This window comes from Leptinotarsa decemlineata, unplaced genomic scaffold (genome assembly GCF_025532065.1).
Source record: "Leptinotarsa decemlineata unplaced genomic scaffold, Ldec_3_MD MMD2_tig00026354_RagTag_RagTag, whole genome shotgun sequence".
Classification (NCBI taxonomy): domain Eukaryota; kingdom Metazoa; phylum Arthropoda; class Insecta; order Coleoptera; family Chrysomelidae; genus Leptinotarsa; species Leptinotarsa decemlineata.
The window spans coordinates 6,209,011-6,234,838 of NW_027412702.1; the positions used below are offsets into that span (position 1 = coordinate 6,209,011).

Consider the following 25,828-nt stretch of genomic DNA (forward strand, 5'->3'; position numbering starts at 1 on the left):
CTGGAGACCGAATCAGGTTTTCAGAGTTTGGCAGAGTCGCACTCTTACCATCTGACCTGAAAGATCTCCCACCATATAAACTAATCGGCTTCGTTAAGAAGCTGTGGGTTTATTTGGTCGAGTGTGAATAGGTGTGAGCCACAATAAACCCTTGTGGGTTGCGGTGGAGAGTTGAATAGATCCACTCACTTCTGACCTAACCTAACTTAACCACTCCCATAATCAATATATTTCTCGCCAATATTGAATTTGGAATTGTGTTGCTGGTTTTCGTAGTTGCTGTCCCCTGATTCCGTAATAGGTTATCTCTACTAGGGAGTAGTTCGACAAAAGTCTCGTAAATCTTCTCAACTGCACATTTTTTGCACAGTTTTTAATTTTGCAGGACATACGGAAAAACTCGAAAAATGATTTGGTTCGATTCAACAAAACATTCTAATTGATTAGTGTTGGCCCCCAATGTCGACAGTTCTGTTAAAATTCTTAGTGCGTTCTGCAGAGAATTTATTTTCTTGATTTCCACTGATGTACACTTTCACACAATGTGTTTCCATCAACGGTTTGTGAAATGACTTGAGTAGTTTGATTTCTCAGTTGAACCTTTTTGACTTTTTTGTCAACTATCCTAGTTCAATAATAGTAGTCTGTCACTGCATGCTTTAGCATCCATTTTTTCTCACACTTTCATCAACGTTTGCAATTCTATATTGTGTGTATCCAATTATTCCCCGTCGCTACTTTTCGAATAATTCTTGCTAGATGAATGAAAAACAGTCGTTGTCACAGGCACAAGCTTATTCTTCTTTATTGTAACAATACCGCTACTGAAGATGACTGCCGCAGTTTCACTTGAAACGTTTGGATATTATAACCGAAGAAGACCACGGCAAAACCCGGAAACCAAACAAAACAATACCGCCATTCCTAATTTCTTATACAACACAAAATACAAATATATTTTCGAAGATTTCGAATTTTCCAAGAGATAATAAGTGTCATAATAAGTCTGACAAATGAATTAATTTTCTGTAAATCTAGATAATACTAGATTATTGCACGAAGAAACTGATTTGAAGAAAAGATTCTTTCAGATTGGAAAATTGGTAGAGAGATTGGAGAATATGAGACGAAATGCTCTTGGCAGAAATCCGTCGCAATGCTTGTTATGTGGTGACGGATTCGGTATACTGGGTTCGCAAAAAATTGTTTGTATGGATTGCAGAAGGCTGGCATGTCAGAAGTGCGCTATAGATTCTTATGCTGGTACAAGTAACAGGTATTTTTGAATATTATTTCTCGTTTATTTATGTTAATCTTACTAACATTTTATTGATAGTTTGTGACCTACAAAATGCTCACTATATTGAATGTGTACTAATAATATTATCATACTAACCCTTGGGCTTGGTGATCAGTTTTATTTTATCTTCCATTTCTGTGTTTTATGTTCACTGCGCTTACCATTGGAGAGAATTACGTTCACAAAATCGTGTCACGTTAACTTTTTACTGTCCAAATATCATTGACTACTGAAGAAAGATTGATTCATACTCAGATGGACCATACTCATACAAGTTATAAATTGTTATTTTTGATGCCGTGTTTAGACGTCATTGTTTTCATGTGATGATCAACAACGACAAAAAAGATTAAGCAAATTTGGGATCCAATAATATAGAACTTTTATAGAGTATCATTGAAGCTGATTAAATTTTCAACCAGGCAAATCATAGTTGAAGTAACAAAGAGTTCATGCAGAACTCATAAAACCTTCCTTGATAATGACTTTGTGAATAAAACTCATGATGGTTTAATTAATCCAATGTTACTCAGAACTTCTTTGTTTGAGTTGGATAATTAAAATGTATCGATACTTATTGATCAACTCACAGGGTGAGTCAACAAGACTTCCTCTGTCCATTGCTATCAGGGAAAACAATTATTTGAATCGCTCAATTTTTTTAATTCACCACCCCCATGTCTACAGCAATTAAGTGAATTTTTTTAGGAATAGTCAGTCAACATCACTATGATAATTTCAGGAATCTCAACGTTCGGAAACAATATATAGGTTGCTCGGTAAAACCGGTCAAGGTTCATTCATTTTCAAACAGATATAATTCAACATTTCCAAAAAGAACACTCTGTATTTATTCATTTGTATGATATATTTCAACATTTCACTACATTTTTTATCAGAAATATACTATATGAAAAACAGATATTTTTCAAATTACACCCAGTTTCATTATTTTATGTTAATTTCATTCATTTATGTTCACTTACTTAAATTTTTTTCAATATGAACAATAACGTTTTTATTGAATAGAAGAGTCCAGAAGATGTTCAAAATAGCGAACATTTTCTACAACACATAATGTCAGCCTTTTTTAAAACGAATTCTCTACTCGTTCCAGCATATCCTCTGAAAGTTCCCTGAAAGCTCTAGTGATTCTTCGTTCATTCGTGATGTCTTCTATCAATGTTGAAAGAGTTTTGTAGACAATCCATTTGATGTAGCCCCAGAAAAAATCCATGTTGGTCAGGTCAGGTGATCTGGGTGGCCACGCCACAGGTCTACACCCACATATCCATTTTTGATTGAAATGATCGTTGAGGTATTTCCCGTACCTCAGTTTTGGAATGTGGTGGTGTATCATCTTGTTGTAGTCACAGTCTAAGTCTTGTTCCATACGGAACCCCGTCCAATAAATTCGAAAACTCATACCAAAGAAATCTCACATATTTTCTTCCAGAGAGAAGCCCATTCAAAAAATACGGACCAATAACTCTTTTTCCGAAAATTCCACCCCAAACATTCAGTAACCAACGCTGTTGATGGTTCAAGCATAATAATGAATGTTATGCTTATTCACAGTTCCATTTTTGTCAAAAGTCACTTCATCAGAAAATAACAGGAAATCGAAAAAATCATTTTCCTGATTAATCTTTCCTAAGCGCCATGGGCAAATTGAACACGTGTTTCAAAATCTGTTCCTCTTACCTCTTACATCAATTGCATGTGATAAGAATGAAATTTGCTTGCATATTAGACAATGGAAGTCCCAACTAATGAAATGCACCAAAAAACCTTGTCAACTACCTTCAAACATGCCTGTGTCGGTAGAACATTTGATAATACTAAAAGAATAATAACCATTTCAAAGAGAAACTCTACATTCTGGATACACCGAACAAGTTAAGTGAATGTTCAATTATTGAAAAATTCAATCGGTTTTCAGTCATAGAAAGAAAAGGCTGTTTTTGTGAACGAGATTCACTGAAACCGGTATTGGTGATGGTCAAATGAGTTGAGATTGCTCTTAAAAATATTTCTGGAAAAAGTTTCAGACGCTCCAAGCGATTTGTAAGATGGTATCCGAAAACACGAGTGAGCCTTTTGTACACGACAAACAAAAAGAAAATCTGGATAAAGCGCTTCATTATTTATAGCACTTCAAGAGAACACTGGTTGTGTATGATATGTGCAGAAACGAGAGAAATGTGGAAAAAGTCCGGCGCTTGGTTTTTCAAAAGTATTCCGAAATATATCCTGCCCGTGGAAAATCCCAGGTTCACTCGAACAAGGAGCGTGCGAGTGTCAAGAAAATATAAAGACGATGATAGTAGTTCCGAAGACGAAAAAAAAATATGGGAAAGGAAACAGAGGAGAAATTCAAGCACTGAAAGTACACATGGTAAATTAGTCGTAAGAATTATTACATATTACATCTTTTCTGCGTGTTCGCAATTTGAACAGTTTGAATTGATCCTTAATATTATATGAAATTACAATCATTCAGAAAATGTGAAAAAAAGAAAATTTTTTTCTTCTAACAATCGCGTTATATTCTAATTTATTTACTCTTCAGTTTTTAATTGCTGATGGAATAATTTCGACAGTATGAATTGTATACAGGGTATAATATAAGTACGTTAAAATATTCAAGTGACAATTTTTGAAAAATTCCATATAAACCTGTGTCCGGAAATGCTTCGTTTCGGAGATAAGGGGTCGGTTTTTGTCATAATTTTTTTCCAATTCTAGTTATTTGTATTTCTAAAAAGAATGATTTTCAAAAAAATCTGTTTAAAATCTGTTTTTCCGTTAATCAGCTGTTGCCCCCATACGAACGACAACTCTCATGAGTTGAGAAACATGTGCGAGCTGAGGACTAACGAGGTCTTGCCTTTCAACGTGTGATTCCTAACACGGTTGCAGAATCATCCCAGCTTCAACCAGATAAATTCTCTCGAGAAAAATATCTGGTCGAGGCGGGAATCGAACCCACGGCCTTCCGATCGTGATTCGGGCGCACTACCACCGCGGCCAATTCCACAACAACACAATTAATAAACATTTTATACAAAAAAGTAGTTTATTTTGACGAGATTCACAACATACTCAGTTTTTGTAATGTTCTGAGTAATATGCATCGATATAGAAAATTGTAAATATCTCGGAAATATCTTGGAAAAGGTGTGTACATTATTTTTTCACGAAAAGTATCAAAAGTTAGGGCAATTTGAAATTAATAATGACAGCATATCTAGATGTTACATGAAAATGAATACAAAATTATGATTTCCCACGTCAAAAATACCCCGGGTACCAAATTTCGTACAAAAAACTTATTTTTGTACCTATCTCCGAAACGAAGCAGGAATACGTCACTTGAATATTTCAATGTAGTTATGTTACATTCTGTATAATTTATATCTTGGATCAGTCCGAATAATTTACAAACTATCAAATTTGCATTATATTGGCCAATTGAAATTGTTGGTGATAGACACTATCTTGCACTGACGAGTGGCCAGACAGCCCGAAACCAGTCTGCAAGTGTTAGATCACACTTGAAAATCTGTTGCTGCAGTTGTATCGCCAACAGCATATGCAGGAATAACTTCAGTGACGAATTTCAATAATTTAGGACACAAAGAATATGTGGAACCATTCACCCCTAGTTTACAATAGATAGTTTACAGAATAAAGAAATGAAGCAATCAATTTAAAAAAATTAACAGATAATGCAAAAAAGTAACTTTTAGATATAAACTGGAAAAAAATCTTTCCCGAAACAGCTATTTATATATAAACATAGAATCACAAGAAAGAAAAATACTTTCAAAACAAATATCTTCATATGAACGCTGAGTTATAACTTTTCTCTATTCCGTTTGTATTCCAAACATTCGTACGGAATCGAATCAGATATAATTCATTCGCTTATTTGATTAAATCCCAGCCATAGAAAGCTTGCCTGAATTGAAAGGGTATATTTTAAGAAGAGATTAATTTTTGAAAAAAAAAGTTTTCAAAATGTACACTGATCTTCAGCCATTTTGTCTGATTAGGATGTTTCATTTACGCTGGCGCATTTTAACCAATTTGATATCATCAGGAGATGAATTCCACGGATCATTAACAAAATTTTTTGCAAATAGACACAGTTTCTAGGCAGAAAAATTATATTTTTTGATGAAATATTTTCCCAAAGTAATGCTGATAATTTCAAATGGAAAAATAACAAAACAAAAATTACCTGTTCATGTTACACTGAAGCTGTGGTAAGTTTTTTAAATTGACTTCGAAGTAGCATTTATTTCATTTTCTATGTGGAATGTGTTATATTATAACACATTCCATATGAATGCTTCCTATAACAGTTATAGGAAGCTTCGTTTCGATTCCTAGTTTAGTGAACCGTTCCAGAAATTACGACTGTAATGTTCATCATCATTAATTTCGTTTCATAGTTCGATATTATGAACCAACATTATCAGTACTCTGCTGGAATCGACAATTATATATTCTTAATTATACCGATATATGTTGAGATAAAGGAAAAATAGCTATCCATGAAAATTTCTAATAACTTTTTGTTTTTTTTCAGATGTTCTAGATCAGGAAAGTCAACATTTACATACTATGTCTAACTACAATTGTAGGTAGGTATATATATGTATATATATATATATATATATATATATATATATATATATATATATATATATATATATATATATATGTATATATATATATATATATATATATATATATATATATATATATATATATATATATATATATATATATATATATACATAACAATTTTTATAGGAGAAATGTGATTGTCATATTTATACTTCTGAAATTTCGGACTTTTTTGATTCTTTGAAATGTCAATGATATTTTTTGGGAAAGAAAGTTTTTGGCTTTCTACTACTCCATCTTGACACTCCTAAAAAATATAACCCCTTCAATTCGTCTATGATATTCATGTTGAATTCAAAGTGGATACTTTTTGATACATACTGAGGAAAAACATATATGAACATATGTCCTATATGTCTTGACTTTTTAACTGCAGGATGGTGAATTTTCAAGAAAAAATCTTAACCTAGATATGCTTGTGAATCGTAATACGCATATGTTATGCATCAAAAGTCATTTTCTGCTTGTCTTTCTTACCAAAGGCATTTAGAAGAGAAACATGATAAGATCCCAGTCTTCTTTGCAGAAAATAACTTCTTTTTTGAATCCTCAGTCTGTTCTGGGTAAACCTAACCTAACCTAACCTTATACAACAAATAAAATTCATTGATTTGTTTTGGTGTCAAACCGATTTATGTATAACTTGGAATTAACATTATTTAAATATATTTGATACTGATACAAAATTACCCTTAGCACACAAAAAGTAAGTTAAATCAAATGTTGAAAATGTCCACTCTCTGGAAATATGCATAATTCTGTTTCTCATCTCTTTACTATTTTTAATAGTAACTTGATGATATTTATCGACTGCTCTTGGTTTGCTGTAAACTGAATCTGTTTAAAATCTGTTTTTCCGTTAATCAGCTGTCGCCCCCATACGAACGACAACTCTCAGAAGTTGAGAAACTAAGGACTAACGAGGTCTTACCTTTTAACGTGTTATTCTTATCTGAAGTTATCGAAAATATTTTTTTTCTCAATATATAAGTACCTGAAATATAATACCATTCTCAAAAACTACACCTCATGATTTGATCTCTACAACCTTTATTTGAAAAAATATAATCACAACATGTTTCGCTAGCACTGTAGCTTTCTCAAGTGTATGTGTAGTTTTTTGAAATTACTATGGATCTTCATCAAGTAACGGCCGAATCAATCAGAAAAAAAGATAATATCATTTGTTCATACGAAGTTTTTTTTCTCAAATATATCCAAAAGTAATTTTGAATAATTTTAAATACGAGCATTAAAAACACTCCATAAAATGCACTGAGAGAAGTAGTTTCAACTGCTCTAGAGATTGTTTGAAATCCTCTGAAAATAAGCATATTGACTGAAATCTGTCCTGATTGATAAATAATATCAGTAAAGTTGGTGATTGTGAATGAATCGGATAGGTGCATATCTAAACAATTTTTTTATATACTGATTGTTTGACGCTTAAGAGAATGCGAATGGACGGTAGCCGGTCGGGTAGACGTGGGTGCTTTGCTCCTCTCACTCAATCGGTGGTTCAAGCCGCAGGCCGGACAATCTATTTTCATTTGGTATCATCCAACCCGTGTTGGGAATCACACGTTAAAAAGTGAAACCTTAGCTCGCTCAAGTTTGACTTACGAGAATTATCGATCGTAGAAGACGACAGCTGGTTGACGGATGAACAGATTCTGAATAGATCTTTGTGGTTCATGCCTTTGACACTTAAAGTAAATATTTTATTAATAGAAGAAGACTGACTCAGTGTCACTATTTTTCGGGTGTGAAGGCCGTGGATTTTTGGAATTTTTTCCTGGCATTTCCCTAGCGTGAGTGGCAGGTTTATACCTACATACTGGATTACCATCCGATGACTGAAAATTACAGTTTCGTAACGCGTATTTATGCTGTATCAGGTAGTTTGGAGTGCTAATACCTGAACTTGGATTAGGAAATTTGTCGTTAACATTCATTGACTCTTTTCTATCTGCTATCATGCTGTTTGCTATCCTTGAACTTCTCAGAATGGCATTCCATGTTCGACAAAAGGTACCCACTATCAGCAGCTGGGGTCTATCGCATACCGTGCACTTGTGGGACGGTGTATATCGGAACCACCAAAAGATCTATGGAAACAAGGCTGAAGATGTATGAAAAAACTGAAAACGGAAAAGTCAACTGTGGCAAAACACGCACTCAGTGAAGGATTCTGTTTGAAAACACACAACCCATTGCTCCCAACGAGGAATACCATATACGACTGGTACGGGAGGCAATAAAGATCCACAAACACAGGGATAATTTCAACAGAAAAAACAAGCGGTTAACCTCAATTGAATTGGAATCCCATTCTGAGAAATTCAAAGGTAGAAAACAGCATGACAGCATGTAGAAAAGAGTCAATGATTGTTAACGACAGCCATCGGATAGAAATTCAGGATATATAAACCTCTGAAGAAGCAAGCCACTTGCGCCAGCGAAACGTCAGGAAGAAATGCCAACAATCCACGGCGTTCGATCCCAAGAAATATTGACATTGAAAACTTCGGCCGCGAAAGCCTTAACCATTTTGTCAAATAGACAAAAAGTGAAGAATAACCGAGACCCAAATTCAAACTCAGAATATTCCTGAATATTACTGGAGTTTTTTCCCAACACCAAACCGTTATTTTAACACCTCGACACGTGTTTCGCTCACCAAGTGATCATTTTCAAGAGGAAGATGAAACTGGAAGGTCACAGAGGAAGATCTTCCTCTTGAAGATAATCACTTGGTGATCAAAATTCGTGTCGAGATAATAAAATAACGGTTTGGTGTTGGGAAAAAACTCAATATTCTGTACTACACCAAAGGTTCCAAACATGGCTCACAAGTTCAAAATATTCCTATTGCAGTTCATTCCAAAATAGACGTTATCCTTATGATAATTTTTGAAGTGAATTTTATACTAACTATGGATTTGAAAATTATATTTATAACTTTTTATTTACACATCTTGGAATTATTACAGCCGACAAACCAGCTCAAGTGAATCTCAGTTATCAAAAGACTTAGAACCCCTGAGAAGTTACATGGGCTCAATAACTTTGAGTGAAATACGAAGCTGGGATGATTCAGGGACTGAAGCAAGAGGAGAAACTGGTGAATATTAAAAATATTTCATTATTGAAGTTATATTAATTATATGACTTAAGATCTTGAAATGTGCTTCTGATTTATCATTCCAAAGCGTCTACTATTTTGGTGTTATATGTAGACATACATAAAGAGAGATGAATGTATGTACGTGTAAAAGTTCATACTTGTTATGTTACGGATAGGTAATCCAATTCATTCAAAATAAAAATTATCCTAAAGGGATACATATGAAATAATCACCATTTCATTTGAGTGATCTCAACATACGTTTGATATTACTGCGATAACTTTTTCATTTCGATTATATGTTAGATTTTCACTCGACAGTTCCGAAACACACCATACATGTTTCGCCTACAATATCATCTTCGGGCGTCAAAATACATGTAATGTGACGCCCTGGATTTTCATCTGGTATTGGTCAGTTCTATCATATTTCTTTTTTTTAATACTTGAGTTTTGTACTACATGGTTGGATAGGGAACACATAACTTTGATTCTTCTGTAAAAAGGTTTGAAAATATATGTGTCTTTCTTGAATCTACTCATAGGTAGGTCGGTAGCCGGGCGGTTCGACGTGGGTGCTGTGTTCACTCTCTAAATCGACCAATGTGTGAGTCGTTGGTTCAAGCCGCAGGCTGAACGATCGATTTTCACTTGCTATCGTCCAACCTGTGTTAGGAATCACACGTCAAAAGGTAAGACCTCGTTTGTCCTTAGCTCGTAAAAGTTTCGACTTCTGAGGGTTGTCGTTCGTAGGGGTGCGACAGCTGGTTGACATATATTTAATCATATTTTAACAAATGTTATAACAGGCAGAGAGGCATGGAAGGGAGGACCTCCAATAAATGCAGAGGTTGCTTGTTACACAGACGGCTCAAAAACTGAAGAAGGTGTAGGAACAGGAATCTATATAACGAAACTAAAGACAAAAGTCTCACTAAGCTTAGGTGAAAAAGTGACGATATTCCAGGCATAAACGGCAGCAATACGTCACTGCGCAGAAGAGTTACTAAGGCAAGAGTTTAAGGGAAAGACTATTGAAATATACTTTGATTGCCAAGCAGCTATAAAAGCAATTAGCTCCATGCAGGTCAATTCCAAACTGGTCTGGAACTGCCTAGAAAAGCTACAAGAACTAGGTAGTCAAAACAGACTGTCATTAGCCTGGGTACCAGGCCACATAGGATACAAGGGCAACAAAGAGGCTGATTCACTAGCACCAGCAGGAGCACGATGCTCCCCCATTGGCCCAGAACCATTTTGTGGTACAGCAAAAGCACTGCGAAAAACTTGTAACAGCAGCTGGAAGGAAAAAATGGTGGAATAAGGCGCCGGGTATGAGACAGGCCAAAGAGTTCATTAAAGAGCCATCGCCAAAATTCACGAAGCACCTACTAAGTCTGAATAGACTATCAACTAGAGTTCTGGTCGGGCTATTGACGGACACTGTAGACTCAACAAACACATGAACAACATCGGACTGGCAGACACAGCCCTATGCAGGCTTTGCTAAGAGGATGAGGAAACCTCCGTACACATACTATGCTATTGTGAAGGTCTGTCGAAGATAAGGTTTGCAACATTGGGAGAGGAAAAACCACAACCCTCTCAATATATGGGAAACTTGAGGTCTGGCCTATGGAGTCTAGTTACAAGGACGAGCCTAGACAAGGAACTCTAGCATACATGAGGGCACACACAATAGACCTGCAAAGGTCGCAGTGTAATGGCTGTTCAGCATAGAAGCCCCATATTGATCTAATCTAGTCCAACAAATTCTGATAGAAATAAATTCAGTTAGCTTGACAAAGACACCGAAGCTGTATAATTTGTATTTTTAAAATGAAACTTAATTGAAACTGAAGCCAAAGACTGCATTGAAGGATCAATTTAAAAAAAAAGTGAAATTTCGAGTCACATTTTTGAAGGTGAACCAAGTACCAGTACAGGAAACTTGACCATGATTCAAAAAAGAGTTTTGAGTGAAAAACATACAAGGATAAATAAAAACGTCATTCAATAATTTACTGAATATGAAGTTTGTCTATCAATTTTTATAGCAAATTGCTCGAACTGTGATATTAAATTTGAAATTACCTGAAAAAAGTGAATAAGTAGTTTTCTGGAAATAACGTTAGTTAAGTTTTCCATGATATCGTTCCTAATAAAATAATTTGTATTTTATTGTGAAAAAAACTTCCAAATGATGTTTGATGATGCATGATGCAACAAAGATGCACTAATTACACAAATAACTATTGGTGAAATTATAATTCCATAATGAATAAACTACATTGAATACATCAGTTGTTTGACATTGATTTTGGCATGAGTTTTAAACTCTTGTATATACCCATATAATCTTATATTTTTTAAAGTACATTCACATAACATTTACATTTCATTTGAAAAAATCAAATTTTGGTACGACATACTTCTATTTTGACATCCTACATATTGGAAAATTTTCAAAAAGCCCAACGCGTTATTTCATACAAAATAATTTTTGATAAATTTACTCCTTCTCCTGGATATTCTAACGTAAACTTTATATCCTACATACACTGTATGTCTTATTATTTCATCAAAATATGGAATATATGGAATTATGGTACCTATTACTTTATATTATAAATATAACAATGGTAACAAATGATAGCATTCATACTTCTACTGAGACTGTCTTTCATTTCTCTAAATGTTTTCCTTTTTTTTCAGAAAGTTCAGAAGCCTCTAGAAGGGAATCAATGGCTAGTAGATCTATGTCAGACTGGAATTGGTCAGAAAATAGAAGTGATGACAAAATATCGCCCAGTACATGTAGTATGAATAGTAGTGTATTCAAGGTTAGAACAATAATTTCATTCCTTGTGGATATGCGTAGACTTTCGACGGATAATTCTGTTCAGCATTAATGGCCAAAACAACACACGATGTGAAATAACCAGAGTGTCATTCATTTCGGATAAAAGTAGTCAGAGTAGTTGTGCCTTTGGTGTAACACACCTAGAGGTAAAATGCAAGTTTTTCAGAAATTTTGGGCATGAAGCGTATATCAGCGAAGTTCTTCTAGAATTGCTGAGTTTTGTCCAAAGAAACAATCGCATCAGCATTGCTCAGGAATTGTTGAATGACGTCACCGGCGATCCAGATTTGCTTGAAAGGGTCATAATTGGTGACGAATCATGCCTATATGGTTATGACATCGAAACCAAAGTCCAATCGTCCCAGTGAAAGGGCCCAGGAGAGCCAAAATCACAAATAGCACGCCAAGTTCGATCAAACGTCAATGTTATGCTCACTGTTTTCTTCGATTATCGTTGCGTAGTGTATCAGGATTTCTTGCTGCATAGTCGTTCGGTCAGTGAGAAGTATTGTCTTGAAGTTATGCTCCACTTGCGAGAAGCAATACGAGGGAAACATCCGGTATCGTGAAAAAAGAATTCATGGCTTTTCCATCACGATAATGCACCTGCTCACTTCTCATTGTTTATTCGTATTTACCAGATTTGGCCCCATGCGAGTTTTTTTACTGTTCCAAAGAGACCCATAAAAGGACAGCGTTTTGTGACACACTGGCACTAGTATATTATATATAAGAAGAGCTAGTTTGAAAAAGAAGGAATAGATATTGATGAATTACTTTTTTTTGAAAACTGAAAATCCTCTCTCCTGTGATCCGGATGTCTGTTTAAATTTGTCTGTATTTGGGTTACATCAGGTAATATCTTTTGTATTGGAGTTTCTCAAGTTTCATTGTTTCTAGGAATGTGTATTGGATTGTGTAGTATATTGAATATTAGGTCTTGTGTTCTGATTTGTATTTGTTCCTCGATAACTGAATTATGACTATGAATGAACTTTCTTGTCCATAGAAATATATTGGGAAAAATATTCAGGGATATACCTGAATATTTCAGGCTAATCTTCGTGAATATTTGACTTTTCAAAAGAACATTGATTCAAAGTTCATTGTCGTTCACATAAACCAAGATTCACTGAGACAAGATGTTGGGAAATGAAAAGTCGGAGTTACATGAAATATATCGGTCAGATTAAGCAAACTATCGAAACTCATTTCAAAGAACACACAACATATATCCGATTTTGGAGACCAGAAAAATCTACTGTCATTCAACAGCTTTTGAAAAACGGTCCTAGATTTTTGGATGCTTTTGAAAGTCTCTTGAAACCAGTTTTAGTAGTAAAATTTAGTCATAATGGCCTCTGAAGACTTGGTTAGCGAAACGCACGTCGTGAGACCGTAATTTTTGTTCTGGTGTTGGGAAAGTGTTTCCAATAGATTCCTGCAAATTTCCACCCGAAATTATTGATGTGTCTGAAAGTGAAAGTGAAAAATGTGAAAAAGAACTGAGAAACTTTTGAAATTGATGTTAATTGTTGTCATTGTTTCAGAATCTAAAAAACTAGTCATTTTATTTCAATTTTTAACGCCATTTAATTTCAACATTTTTTCAAGCAAACGAAGTATTGAAAATTTTGGGACAAAAAAGATTTGTTATTTTGCTTGCTATGAAATGTTCTGCTTGTTCATGAAATAGTGTTTTAATGAACTTTCAAAGGATGAAAATATTTTTTTATTTTTCAGAGTTCAGGCGAAGAACAAAAACCAGTAGATACATCCTTGGGAATCTTAGAGTTATCCCTTACATATGATAACGAGAACAATACCCTCCATTGCACCGTGTATCGAGGAAAAAATCTGATACCGATGGACATGGCCGGCTTATCCGATCCATTTTGCAAACTGAATATTCTGCCAAATGCAAAAAAATCTACGAGATTGAGAACGAAAACCGTGCACAAAACCCGCAATCCCGAATTCAACGAAAACCTCACATTTTATGACATCACCGAAAGTGATTTGATGAAGAGATCATTGCACGTATTAGTAGTAGATGATGATAAATACGGGCATGATTACATGGGGGAAACTAGGATTAATTTGGCCAAGTTGAAATTTCAAAATACTATATACGTGAGTAGGCAATAATGGCAGCAGCTTGTTTTTTTCTAAATATATTCCAATGAAAATTCGACTCTTTTCCCTGTACTTCCAAAAAAATATGTATCCAAAAGCTCCCAAAAATATATCTATTTCTCCACCTGCGTATGATTTGAGTGAAATCACTGAGAGTAGACTAGGGAGCCGACTGTGCGGCATGTTTCTTGATTTTGAATTCAAGTTAACTGAACCACAATATTATTATAAATTCAGGAAAGGATCGTTTTTCATTCATCAAACAGGGTGAATATTCGTCGATTCAGTCAAATATTAAATGCTAAGTCAATTCACAAGTCAAATATATACACCCATGTGATCCATGATTACTGATTGCCTTTCCAAGATAAAATATAAATCTGTTTTCATAAAAGCCACCTCATTTCTTAGTACAGTCAAAAGGATACACTGAAAAGGTGTCCTTTTCATTTCGCTCCTGAAAAAGCTGACACTTCGAAGGATCAAGGGCAGTTAGAGAATGATTATCTGCTTGAAATATGATACGTCCAATCGTTAAGCTGATCGAATAAAACCAAATGTATCACCATCAGAAATATATTTTTCAATTTCATTACATCAACTCTTCATTTGCAGCTTGCTGTGCCTCTGGAGAACTTACGAACTGAACAAAAAGGACCAGTGCCGGCTCTTGAACTCAACGAATGGTTCGACGATTTGTGGTCTAGAGGGCAGATATTGCTGTCTCTATGCTATAACACTAAGAAGAGAGCATTGCTTGTAACCGTTGTTCGATGTGTGAATTTGTTACCAATGGATAATAATGGCTTGTCTGATCCCTTTGTCAAACTGTAAGTAAATCTACTATTCTTATTTTGTGTTACAAAACTTGAATTTACGACGTATGTAGGCCCAGAATGAGTCAGTCTATTTGACACTCCACTGCAACTCGCGATGATATATCGTGGCTCCATCTATTCAAACTTGATCAAATAAATTCAGCTGTTTAATGAAACCCATTGCTCTACCTATAAGGTGAGTTATTTTACAGCAGGTTGTGCAATGCAAGGCAAGTGCAGAGTTGAATTGTCCACTTCAAAGTTGACAGTTGTTACATTTTTTTCAGTCTAGGGAGGATCTGATCGGCGGTCAGTCTGCGCGACTTGCTTCGTAGTTGAGTAACACCAATATGTGGTTTGGAAAGTAGGTCTTCTGTGACACCCTTTCATGGCTGCAGGGTACCAATGCACCCACCAAACAGGAGATGCTCTCCTGATGCAGGCCAGAATGTGCCTGGACGTACTTATGGACCATCTTCTTGAGTACTCTGTATATCAGCCACTATGGCATATTGAAGAGTTTCCGGTTTATCGGTCGATATTGAGGTTGTCAGATGTTCCAAGTGTAATATTCTCACCTTAATGACCGTGTAACTTTTCCAGCCATACCTGACGATATTATATTCCGCCATGCAGAGCTTTTTCGCTTCTGATTTTAGTGAATCATCGTTTGAGCGTAAGCGTTTGCTGACCTTATCAGGGGTATGTTTTCTCCCCTAATGCAGATTCTGCTTCGGACGCTCAACAATGTGACGCTTTCCTTGGGGAGGCGAAGAGTTCATGAGTTGGGGAACTGAAAAGATCTTAATTTTGCTTCAACGTTTTGGGGAAAACAGTTGGTGTCGTATAGTTGACGTATGTCACTTCTGTAGACTCGTGATTTTTGGTTACTTCATGGTATATGGAGAGTCCCACAGGTAGTTGGGGAAAGAAGGTCCATCATGATAGTGTGAAAGCTTTATACGACAAGAAGGCACTCGATATGTCGACGGTTCCATTAGTGACACTAAGTGAGTTTCATTGATGCATATACTTTACGATGAGCCGTCATCTAGGAGGAGTCTCATCACTTTTTCTGGCCATGGTATTCTAATGCCTCCTGCTATGATGAAACGGTATTTGAGTATTTCCACAGTAATTATTGTGATTGGTAGCAAAACATATATTCCAGAAATTCCTACATTCAATCAGAAACGAGTAGATTTGATGCTATAAGTTTGGTTGAAAAAGTTGCGTTGGGTTCAATAGATAAGTTTAAAAATCATAAACTGATGAAACCTAATCTATGGAAGAATGGAGAAAGGAAAATTCCAGAAATTCTGCTTTCATCATCTAAGGGTTTGCAGAATTCACCGAGGCAGTTTAGTCCAGACTTTTGAAGTTAGACTAGAGAAGCATTAATGGGTGCTCGTTTTATACTGTAACTACGAGGATAACTAGTGAAAACATGCTCTTCGAGTAATAACTGACAGAAACAATCTGTGAACTTCAAATTTGTTATTTCAAAACTAGTAGAATGATCAACACTTGAAATTCATTACGAACTGTCTCATAAGTAGATTAACCAATTATTAGTTATTTAAAATTTATAGTTTTTACCGCCAATTAGATACTCTCTCTAACAAGTTTCAGAAGCCTTCAATAGACTTGCAGGTGCTGAGGAAAGATGACTCCTCAACGGGCAATTCAAAGCTGCAATATCAGAAAAGGATATTGCAGTGAATGTTTTTCTACAAACCTGAGAACTATCCGAATGATTACTGTACCTATAGCGTTATTTCATTTCTAGACCGTTGTGGTCTTTTGATTATAGAAGCTTAAAATTGATTCATTGTTTGGAAGAAGGTTGGAAGAATCAAGTAGCATCACCTTGATTGAAAGTAGTTTCAGAACTAATCTTTATTGTATCAAGGTTGTTTTCTTGGTGTTGTGGTCCCGTAAATCCATGAATCCATGTAGGTTTTGTCGAAGTTATTAAACAACTTAGAAAAAAGGGAATCAAGTCCTTTCATAGGTATTTTGTGCATTCAGGATTATATTCCAACCATAGAATCTCGATATATAGAAGTTGAAGAAGTATATCCGAATACTCTTGTATTGGAAGTCTATTGAGGGGGATACATCCATTTACTTATATCGACAGGAGTCGAAGGTATATCTGTGAGGCAAATTTATTAAAATATACCCATTCACCAGCCAATATCGACCCCATTTGATATTTTCTCGTGCTGTATCTGACACTTGAAAATGATCCTCTAATAATTGTGGTATATCAGTGTCAGCAGCCGTTATAACATTATTACGGAGTCCGTTTCAGTGTTGTGTTAGAGATTATTCTGATGGCAATATATCGAAGTCTAGAGATGCGTTTCTGTTATTGTACTTCATTTATACTAATAGGGTTATAAAAGGACTAGAATATTACGTATTACTAAAATTAATAGGTTTTCAACCATATAACAGTTTTACAGCTCTACCCATCAAGTCATCAAAAATATCAACCGGTTCGCCCATAGAAGTGGCAAAAAGCCGAACTGTTCAAGAGTCTCCATTTTTAATGAAAAATTAGTTTTAGTGACTGTTTTGTAACGAAAGTATTTTGAAAATATAGACTTTCTATTATCAAATAATTCTTTCGCTAAACTATTTTTTACAAAATATTCAAAAAGTTTGAACTTTGATGACCGGAGATAACTGTTTTAGAGCTATTTTCCGGGTTTCTTGGCCGTGGTCTGCAGGTTTTTTGCCTAACGTTTTCCCCACGACTGCCGTTGTAGATAATACATTTTTGAATCGTTTATCCGGTTTCATACTGTCAGTGGCGGGTGTGGTTTTGATTCTATTGGGTGGTGAACAAGTAGCTGTTGTTAGAAAACCTGGGATAACATCTACAATGAAAACCAGGATATCATTTGGACAATCACATGCTAACACATTATTGACATCTGGCTGGGGACTTTCACAATTGAAACAAGATATCTTGGATACAAACATGTTTTAGTGGAAAACTACCACTGAAATATTTGATGGGTTTTGCTGAAGATTACAACAAAAGTATCTTGAATGCCAAACAGGAATTGATTTTGATTCTATTGGGTGGAATAAAGGACCTGATTTGTGTAAAACTTCGAACAGATGACCAGATAGTATCTATTTCAACTCACTTTTCTTTCATGTTGAAATATTCTCCATGTTTTTAAATTTCTATCGCATCCCTGTATACTTACACTAAATCCTAGATGGTCGCAGATTATCTTTACCGGAGAGGACACGAAACCCATAAACACTTATCCAATTTGTCAAAGGTTACATGGATGTTATATATTCTTTCTAAGACGAATATGAGTATGAGTGTGCCATATTGGCAAGTTTTGTTGGTACAAGTCAAATGATACAACCGAATTTTGAAGGGTTTCAATTTGGTTTCACCAGCTTGGTGGTGTAGGTATTCACTTTGAGTTACTGTCAACTTCAATGTCAAATACACGTATTATTTACTTTTCAATTAGTATACCATCAATACAGAGAGAAGTAAAATCTGTAAATTTATAAAAACGGTAAATATTTTCTAGAACCTAAAATATTTGCCTTCCTACAGCGAAACACTCATAGTGACATTATATAATTGGCAGTGGGCAAACATGCCAGATGTAGTATAATAGATAAGCCGTGACTAAATTCCCTTGTTTCTCTGTTAAAACATTATTGAACCGCCAAATCCAAACCCTTTATCAGAGATAATTTCAGCTTGTGTCCTTGTACCTGAATGCCCACAAATCTGATTGTTGCTATGGTTATTTGGTACAATCGATAATTGATGTGTAAGGGCATAAAGTAAATATTAGTTGAAATTGCAATAAAGCAATCGATTTGAATTCATCCTGATGAAACAACTATGCATGAAAAAACTGAAAAGTTCAGCTAATGATTCATGAACAGAAAGTGTTTAATTTTAAATTCAATCTGTTTTGTATGAATTGTGTAACTCAACTCACTGTTTAGGGGTGAATTTATAAAAGGAAACGTTAGCAATGCAGGATATAAAACACAGATGACATTGAGAAGTTGAATTCTGATATATAAATGGAGTATTCTCAGACACCACTTACTCACACCAGAACTGCAACGCTCTTCTCGACGTGGATTTCACCTTCCATGTTGGCGTCATCGGGCGATAAATTCTCACACTGGAATCTAATGCGAATGGTAAAGAATAGACCTAAGATTTGTCGCATCCTGAGAAATTGAAAATATTCCAACCGATATCTGTAAAATAGTTTCTTTCAAGTTAGCAAGTATGCATATATTTTGAAGTATATCTTACACTATTCAGTACCAAAATATTAGCTTTGCTAAAATGGCGTAAGCCTGACGGCTCTGAGATCTTAGACTCAATGTAAGGATTTGTGAAACTTCTGAAGAAATAACTAGTTCAAAATTATCTTGTTTTCATATTCCAGTTTCATTCATTGCAGTATGAAGCCTGGGCTCAGAAATGAATAATTATTCATGGTCCAACACATGTTGTGACATGACTCAATCTTTTTAGTCTTTGGGGTCAATGAAATCTATTACTGTGTTTATTAGCCTCGTTTTGTCTATGGATAATAACTAGAATACTTGCGAGGAATATACCTGGTTTAGAACTTTAGAGTAACCTTTACTTTTCTATTCTTTTGCTCAACGGTAAGGTTCACTCAGAATATATACTACAGTGAAATCCTATGGTCAGCTCAGCGTGCTAGATATAAAGTCCACTAATGCGAAATGTGACATGTCCTGATTGATCTTCAACTTATATTTGTACATCTTCCAGTATTTCCACCGACAGTATCCAGCTCTTTCTTACAAAAATCATAAACTTTCAAAATATTTCCGGTATGTAGGCCGTGGTCGACTGGAACCTGAAATAACAATCGTTTCATCTGCTACTGCGGCAGATATTATCAGTGGTATGTGCGTTAACTGAGATTTCATCCTTGCAGTCAATACACATACCACTGATGATGTTCTCTGCCATAGTGGTCATCTACTACTACGGAATTTGGTACTTCGGGTTCCATTCGACCACAGCCTACTAGCCCAGATTTTGTTCTCTTCAATCGTGACTCCGGAGTATACTCGTATCTATTATCCTGGAGTTCAAAGTTAAAGAGATAGAGATGTATACTATTTCAAGAGATTACTTGGTTGAATACACCCTGTTTTTACGGTGCTAACGTGGACTTCGGGAAAAAACCCACAGAAAGTTTGCAATGCATTTATAATAATATGCATGAAAAAAAATGTATTCGAAATATTCTCCGACCTGTACTGAGCTTTCAATGTGCTGAATCCATACATTGTGAAAATGAGTTGTTTTTATTAGGGATCCACAGACCAGTAAATGGTTGATTTCTTTCATTTCTAGTTGATATAGTATGATTTCAATTAATGACGAACTTTCAAATCATGAAGTGCTGAATCTGAAAGCTTCAAAGGCGAGTTTTTTTGGTTCACTTCTTTTCTTGAGGCGAATTTCAACCAAACGGACAAAATCACAACAAAACAACAACTGTGTCGAATTCGACAAAATAAAAACTTGAGTTGTAAAAATAAGAAGCATTTTGGAGACTCTGTATCGCGACTGTTTTTGTCAACAACAAAATGTCCCGTCGATGGATAGGAAGACAAAAAGGTTTCGGTGTTTAGTCTGTGTTTTTCTAAACAGAGTTTGTCATATGGAAATGGTCGGCGACTATTCAGATATAACATATCTGAATATCTAAATGGGGAAGTACAAAGTCAAAACCTTCCTTTCTGAAAAATGTATCTCTCCTGAATTTAAACAATTTTAACAAGATTCCTATGGCTGGGATTTATTCAAATCAGCGAAAGAATGTTATTCATATACTGTCATCGATCACATGGATGGATTCAACCCTTTCCGTGACAAAAAGTCGTACTTTTATGAACGAATTGAGTGTTTTTTCTTATAATAATGTTATGTTATGTAAGACGCTTGTCTTATTGGCAAGCGGCTAAAAGTCGGATGTCTACCAGTGAGGATGATAGTGTTCCATGTAAGTGAAATTTCACTGGTTTTATTTATTATGTTGTGTAGTAATACTGTGAATGATATCTGATTCTATTCCATAAGGAATGTTTCGAATACATACTGAATAGAGAGAAGTGTTTTTTGTTTAATTCAGCGTTCGTATAAAAGTATTTGTTTCGAAAGTATTTTTTTTGCGCAATTCAATGTTTATATGAAAATAGCTGTTCCGAGAGGGAGGCTTTTTCTTCTAGTTTGTGTCTGAAAGTTACTTCTTTGTATGATCTATATATCTTCAAATATAGGGTCAATTTCCTTTGTTCCTCTCTTTGGAAGATTCCCACATTTTTTGTATCAAGATGGAGAAGTGAAACGCCAAAATTTTTCTTTCTCAAAAATTAATCTCTCCTAAAAATATACCCTCATTTTGAACATATGTATCTGTAATTTGTATTCTGTTTAAAAATTTTGGTCTCCGTTCCATTCATTCCTATGTCATCGTTTATCAAATTTCATCCGTTTCATGATCTATTTGTCTTCTCAACAATGATCTCATCTAGTATCTTGTATTTTTTTGCTTTCGCTTCTTTCGCTCGAAAGATTTGATTATAAAAAACCATTATAAAGTCTAGAGAAGGCATGATGAGAACTGTTTTTTTAGTGGAAAACATTTTGAAGACTTTGTGTCGCGGGTAACTGTTTTTGTCAACAACAAAATGTCTTGTCAGCAGAAGGAAAGGTTTCGGTGTACTGTCAGTGTTTTTGTAAACAGAGATTTCACTGTTTGAAAATTTTTGGTCTCACTTCCAAACATTCCTATGTTATCGTTTATTAAATCTGACATTATTTTATCCGTTCCATAATCTATTCGTCTTTTTAGCAATAATATCATCTAGTATCTTGTTTTTTTTTGCTTTCACTTCTTTAGCTCGAAATATTTTATCAAAAAAACATTATAAAAACAGAGAAGGCATATTGAAAACTGTTCTTGTATTGGAAATGATAAAAAACATTTCACAAAAAAACATCCCATTCAGACTAATTTTTGTCTGTTTGGTGGAATTCGAGTTTGAAGTTTGTTTTCGGAGCTGAAACAAGTTTTTATTCTGATCACATAAACAGTCTATGAGAAAACTGAATCATTCATTCTTTACCATAAACAATCTCAAGTCCGCAGCTACCAGAAGTTCATTACTACACTTCACTACACTCAGTAATAAATTGAAATATTAACACAGAGTATTCATTAATGAAAAAAAATTATACCATTTTGCAATCTGTATTCTGAAATTTGTAACTTACACTCACCCATACAGAATATCGGAGATGAACATAATAATTTGACATGATATGACAACAAAATTTATTCCAGAAGTTTCACTCACACCAGATTTTAATGGACTCCTGAATGGGCTGGTAGTTGTTTTTATATCTTATGATCTATAGCAAAATTCATATTTATAACCGTGTGCTTCATTATTGAATTTATTAAGCTACCAACCACTGAAACATTTTTTTGATAAAATTCGATTTTATCATTCAATAAATTTGTCTCGGAACGTGATACAAAGATTACGGCGGCCAAACAATTTCTCTACACCATTTTTGTAGTACAATTTATCTAGAGCCTAATTATCGGTGCTGAATTTATTTCCAGCGAGCATTCTCTTGAGGTCTGAGAACAGAAAAAAGTCGCTAGGGGGAAACGTTTTCTTTGCTTTGTGACACGGTGCTATTGTCTTGATGAAACAGCACTTTCTTTGTCTTCAAATGGGGCCGTTTTTCCACGGCTTCGTCCTTCAAACGGTCCAATAACGCTATATAATAGCTGTTGATGGTTTTCTCTTTTCAAGATAGTCGATGAATATTAGTACATTCTAAAATACTGATGCCATAACCTTGTCAGCCGATAGTTGCGTCTTTGCACGCTTACAAGTCAGTTCACCACGTGCATTCCACTCAGATGACGATCGTTTCGATTCTGGTGTGAAATGATGAAGCCATGTTTCATCCATTGTCGCATATCGATGCATCAATTCGAGTGTTTCAGAGTAGAACAGCTTCAAACACTACTCAGAATCATCAATTCACTATTCGAATTCGAATGCCAAAATATCCATGTACGATATGTCCAACACGTCCCTTGGATATCTTTAGAGCCTCAGCTGTCTGGATCTACTTCACTTTGCGGTCATCCAGAATTATTTTGTGGATTTTTTATTTATGTTTTCGTCGGTAATGGCCTCTTTGGGACGTCCATTGCGTGCATCATCGTCGGTATTCATTTCACCTCGTTTAAACTTTTCACTCTTTTCACTTTTCAATGGTTCACTTTCCTGGTACAGAGTCCAAATAATGCTTATCAAGGCAAGCCTTGGCTCCAACAGTATTTTTTTCTACCCCAATGCTTTATCAACACACGAAAAGCCTTTTCATCCATTTTTTATAAACTAATGAAAGTTGCTTGTTCTGTCCCACAAAATGAAAGTGCAATAGCTGTAAAATTTGTACACGTGTCTTTTGAAGGTTAGGATTAACTGATAATCATATGGATTCAATACTGGTAGCGCCATCTGTGTGTTAGCCTACGAACATTATAGCACATCTTGTATTCATGTTGTAGCGCCTCTACAGAACACCTCCACTCCTTCACTTTTGCCGTCATTCAGTCAATCAATCAGAAGCTACCGCGCGTACAGCGGGTAATTTAAACCAGTAGATAAACAAAGAGACTTCTGGCTCAAAATCCTTTTTTTTTCTTATGGAGCTAAACTTTTTGCAATTTTCATAACATTCGATCGGAACCTTGTGGACGCCCAACTCGATGTAGGTGTGTTCCGGAGCGTGGGAGAGAGAAACGTATTACGTATTCGATGCAGAGAAGGATGGAATGAGTATCGGAGAGATTCAAAGAGTGTGGCCCTCCTTGGGACTCCGCCACACTTCTCGGGCTCCCTTGTCACGCACCAGTCACGTGGCCCTATTTAAAAAAAGTTTATGATAGTTATTCACTGTACAACTTCACTTATTTGTATACCTATTCAAAATTATTTATGTTATGTGAAACCAGCTTATGTACAGCATATCAGGCATTGAATCAACCATTTATCATATTATCTAGGCAATATCTATGAATATTCAAATTTTCTACATTTTCCCTTGAATTTAATTGATCTGCTCAGTATAAACATCCTTTTTTGACGCTATTGATTGGATTTTTCAGTCAGCTGAAACCGGATCCCAATCACAAAAAACACAAAACCTCCATAAAGTGGAAGAATTTGAATCCGGAGTTCAATGAAGAGTTCGCATTTGAAACAAGACCTACTGAGTTGACGACGCAGAGTCTTTACGTGACCGTATTCGACAAGGATTATGGAAAAAGTAACGATTACCTTGGAGGACTTATACTAGGAGGAACAGGATCTAAAGGTGCGAATGTTTTTGGTAATTTCCAACAAGAACTAACTAACGTTTCTAATGCTGTTTAAGGTCTCAGGCTGAAACATTGGATGGACATGATCAGATATCCGGATCATAGACATGAGCAGTGGCACAATTTAACCGAAGATATTCTGGAATAGTGTTGTTTTTGAAATGTTTTGTTTTGTATTTCTGATCTTTGTGTATGCTGGTGACTTCAGGCTTTTCTATAAACAACTCGAGACGCATTGTTACTCAATGTATTGTCAAAAATTTGAAGTATTTTACGAACTAAATCTAGATATCGCAATTTCACACTCAATATACATTACAATTATATTACAAATTACAACTTACCCGTCGATAATTGCTATGATTTCATCTTGGAAAGAAAGTATACAACTATAACTTTGCAGAACATGAACACATCTAGTATTTTTCTGCCTTTGATTTTTGTGACCAATAATTTAAACATCTATGTTATGATGTGGAATCTTATTCTTCGTCATCAAAAGTAGCGTATGCATCTTATATCATGAATAAACTAATCGTTTCTGTGGAATTTTACAAATCAGAGGTTTTCAGGTGGGTACTTCAACAACGACTGGAACATTTCACGGCGTTAGTAATCGGAATATGAATTTTTCTTTGTGTGCTTTTTTATGTACTTTCAACAACTTGATATGATGAGAAAGGTGAGCACTTATATGATATTGCGAAGAAGTTTCGATAGCTAGATGTGTAAAATAATTGACAGTGTGTATGTATATTGAACATATACATTCTCAAGACACAGAGAAATTGTGATCAAATTTGTTTACTGAAAGTCTATACAGTTGTATGTACGTATTGAGAAAAATAATTTTGTCACGTTTTGTTCTCTACTAATTATCAAATTCTTGCAATTCTGCGAAGCATATGTATATTGAGAATCAGGAAAAGTGACCAGTTTTGATATTGTGTATTGTAAAATGTATTTTCAATAAAGAAGTTGTTTTTATATAAACGTATCATTTACCATCCTAACACCAAAGCAATTGTCAACTACAGACCTCTGAGCCTTCTTTGAATTGTATCCTGTTTTACTGGAAAAACTATAATCAATAATGTACAAGCTATATTAAAATGAACAGAATAAGTTATCATGTTTGGAAAACCGAACTTGTGGGTTCCACTGATATATTAAAGAATTTTAGAAATTTCATTCCGGAATGACAAATATTAAAATGGTATTTGACATTTTGATTTTGTGATATGAAGATATATCAATATTAGCAGTAGAAGCCCTAACATTAAGTAGGTTTTATTGAAACTGAAACTGAACCACATATTTACTTAAAAAGTTATTACATAGTCAGTTTCAGAATTTTGGGTTCATATCGTATGTTTTCATACTATCAAAGTTATGAATGAAAATGTTGAGAATTTT

The 25,828-nt window shown here is 35.0% G+C and overlaps 1 protein-coding gene and 1 long non-coding RNA gene across 3 annotated transcripts in view; one reads left to right on the top strand and one right to left on the bottom strand.

Annotated features, from left to right (window-relative positions):
* The window catches only part of Rph (Rabphilin), a 44,658-nt gene extending 19,255 nt beyond the window's left edge, over positions 1-25,403 (top strand). Inside the window, exons 4-12 of one of the 2 annotated variants that reach the window (XM_074184119.1) lie at positions 1,092-1,276; positions 3,346-3,698; positions 5,898-5,952; positions 8,992-9,122; positions 11,841-11,968; positions 13,732-14,121; positions 14,740-14,954; positions 24,200-24,408; positions 24,469-25,403. In XM_074184119.1, the coding sequence (XP_074040220.1) occupies positions 1,092-1,276; positions 3,346-3,698; positions 5,898-5,952; positions 8,992-9,122; positions 11,841-11,968; positions 13,732-14,121; positions 14,740-14,954; positions 24,200-24,408; positions 24,469-24,560 (1,758 nt within the window). In that variant the 3' untranslated portion in view covers positions 24,561-25,403. The remainder of the gene's footprint in view (positions 1-1,091; positions 1,277-3,345; positions 3,699-5,897; positions 5,953-8,991; positions 9,123-11,840; positions 11,969-13,731; positions 14,122-14,739; positions 14,955-24,199; positions 24,409-24,468) is intronic. The other variant, XM_074184120.1, reaches the window with a different exon arrangement.
* LOC141486342 (uncharacterized) lies at positions 14,687-18,395 on the bottom strand. The gene is made up of 2 exons (XR_012467790.1): positions 18,170-18,395; positions 14,687-14,863 (listed from the first exon to the last, which is right to left on the bottom strand). It is a non-coding gene; the product is annotated as an uncharacterized lncRNA (long non-coding RNA).
* Positions 25,404-25,828: the final 425 nt, after the last annotated feature.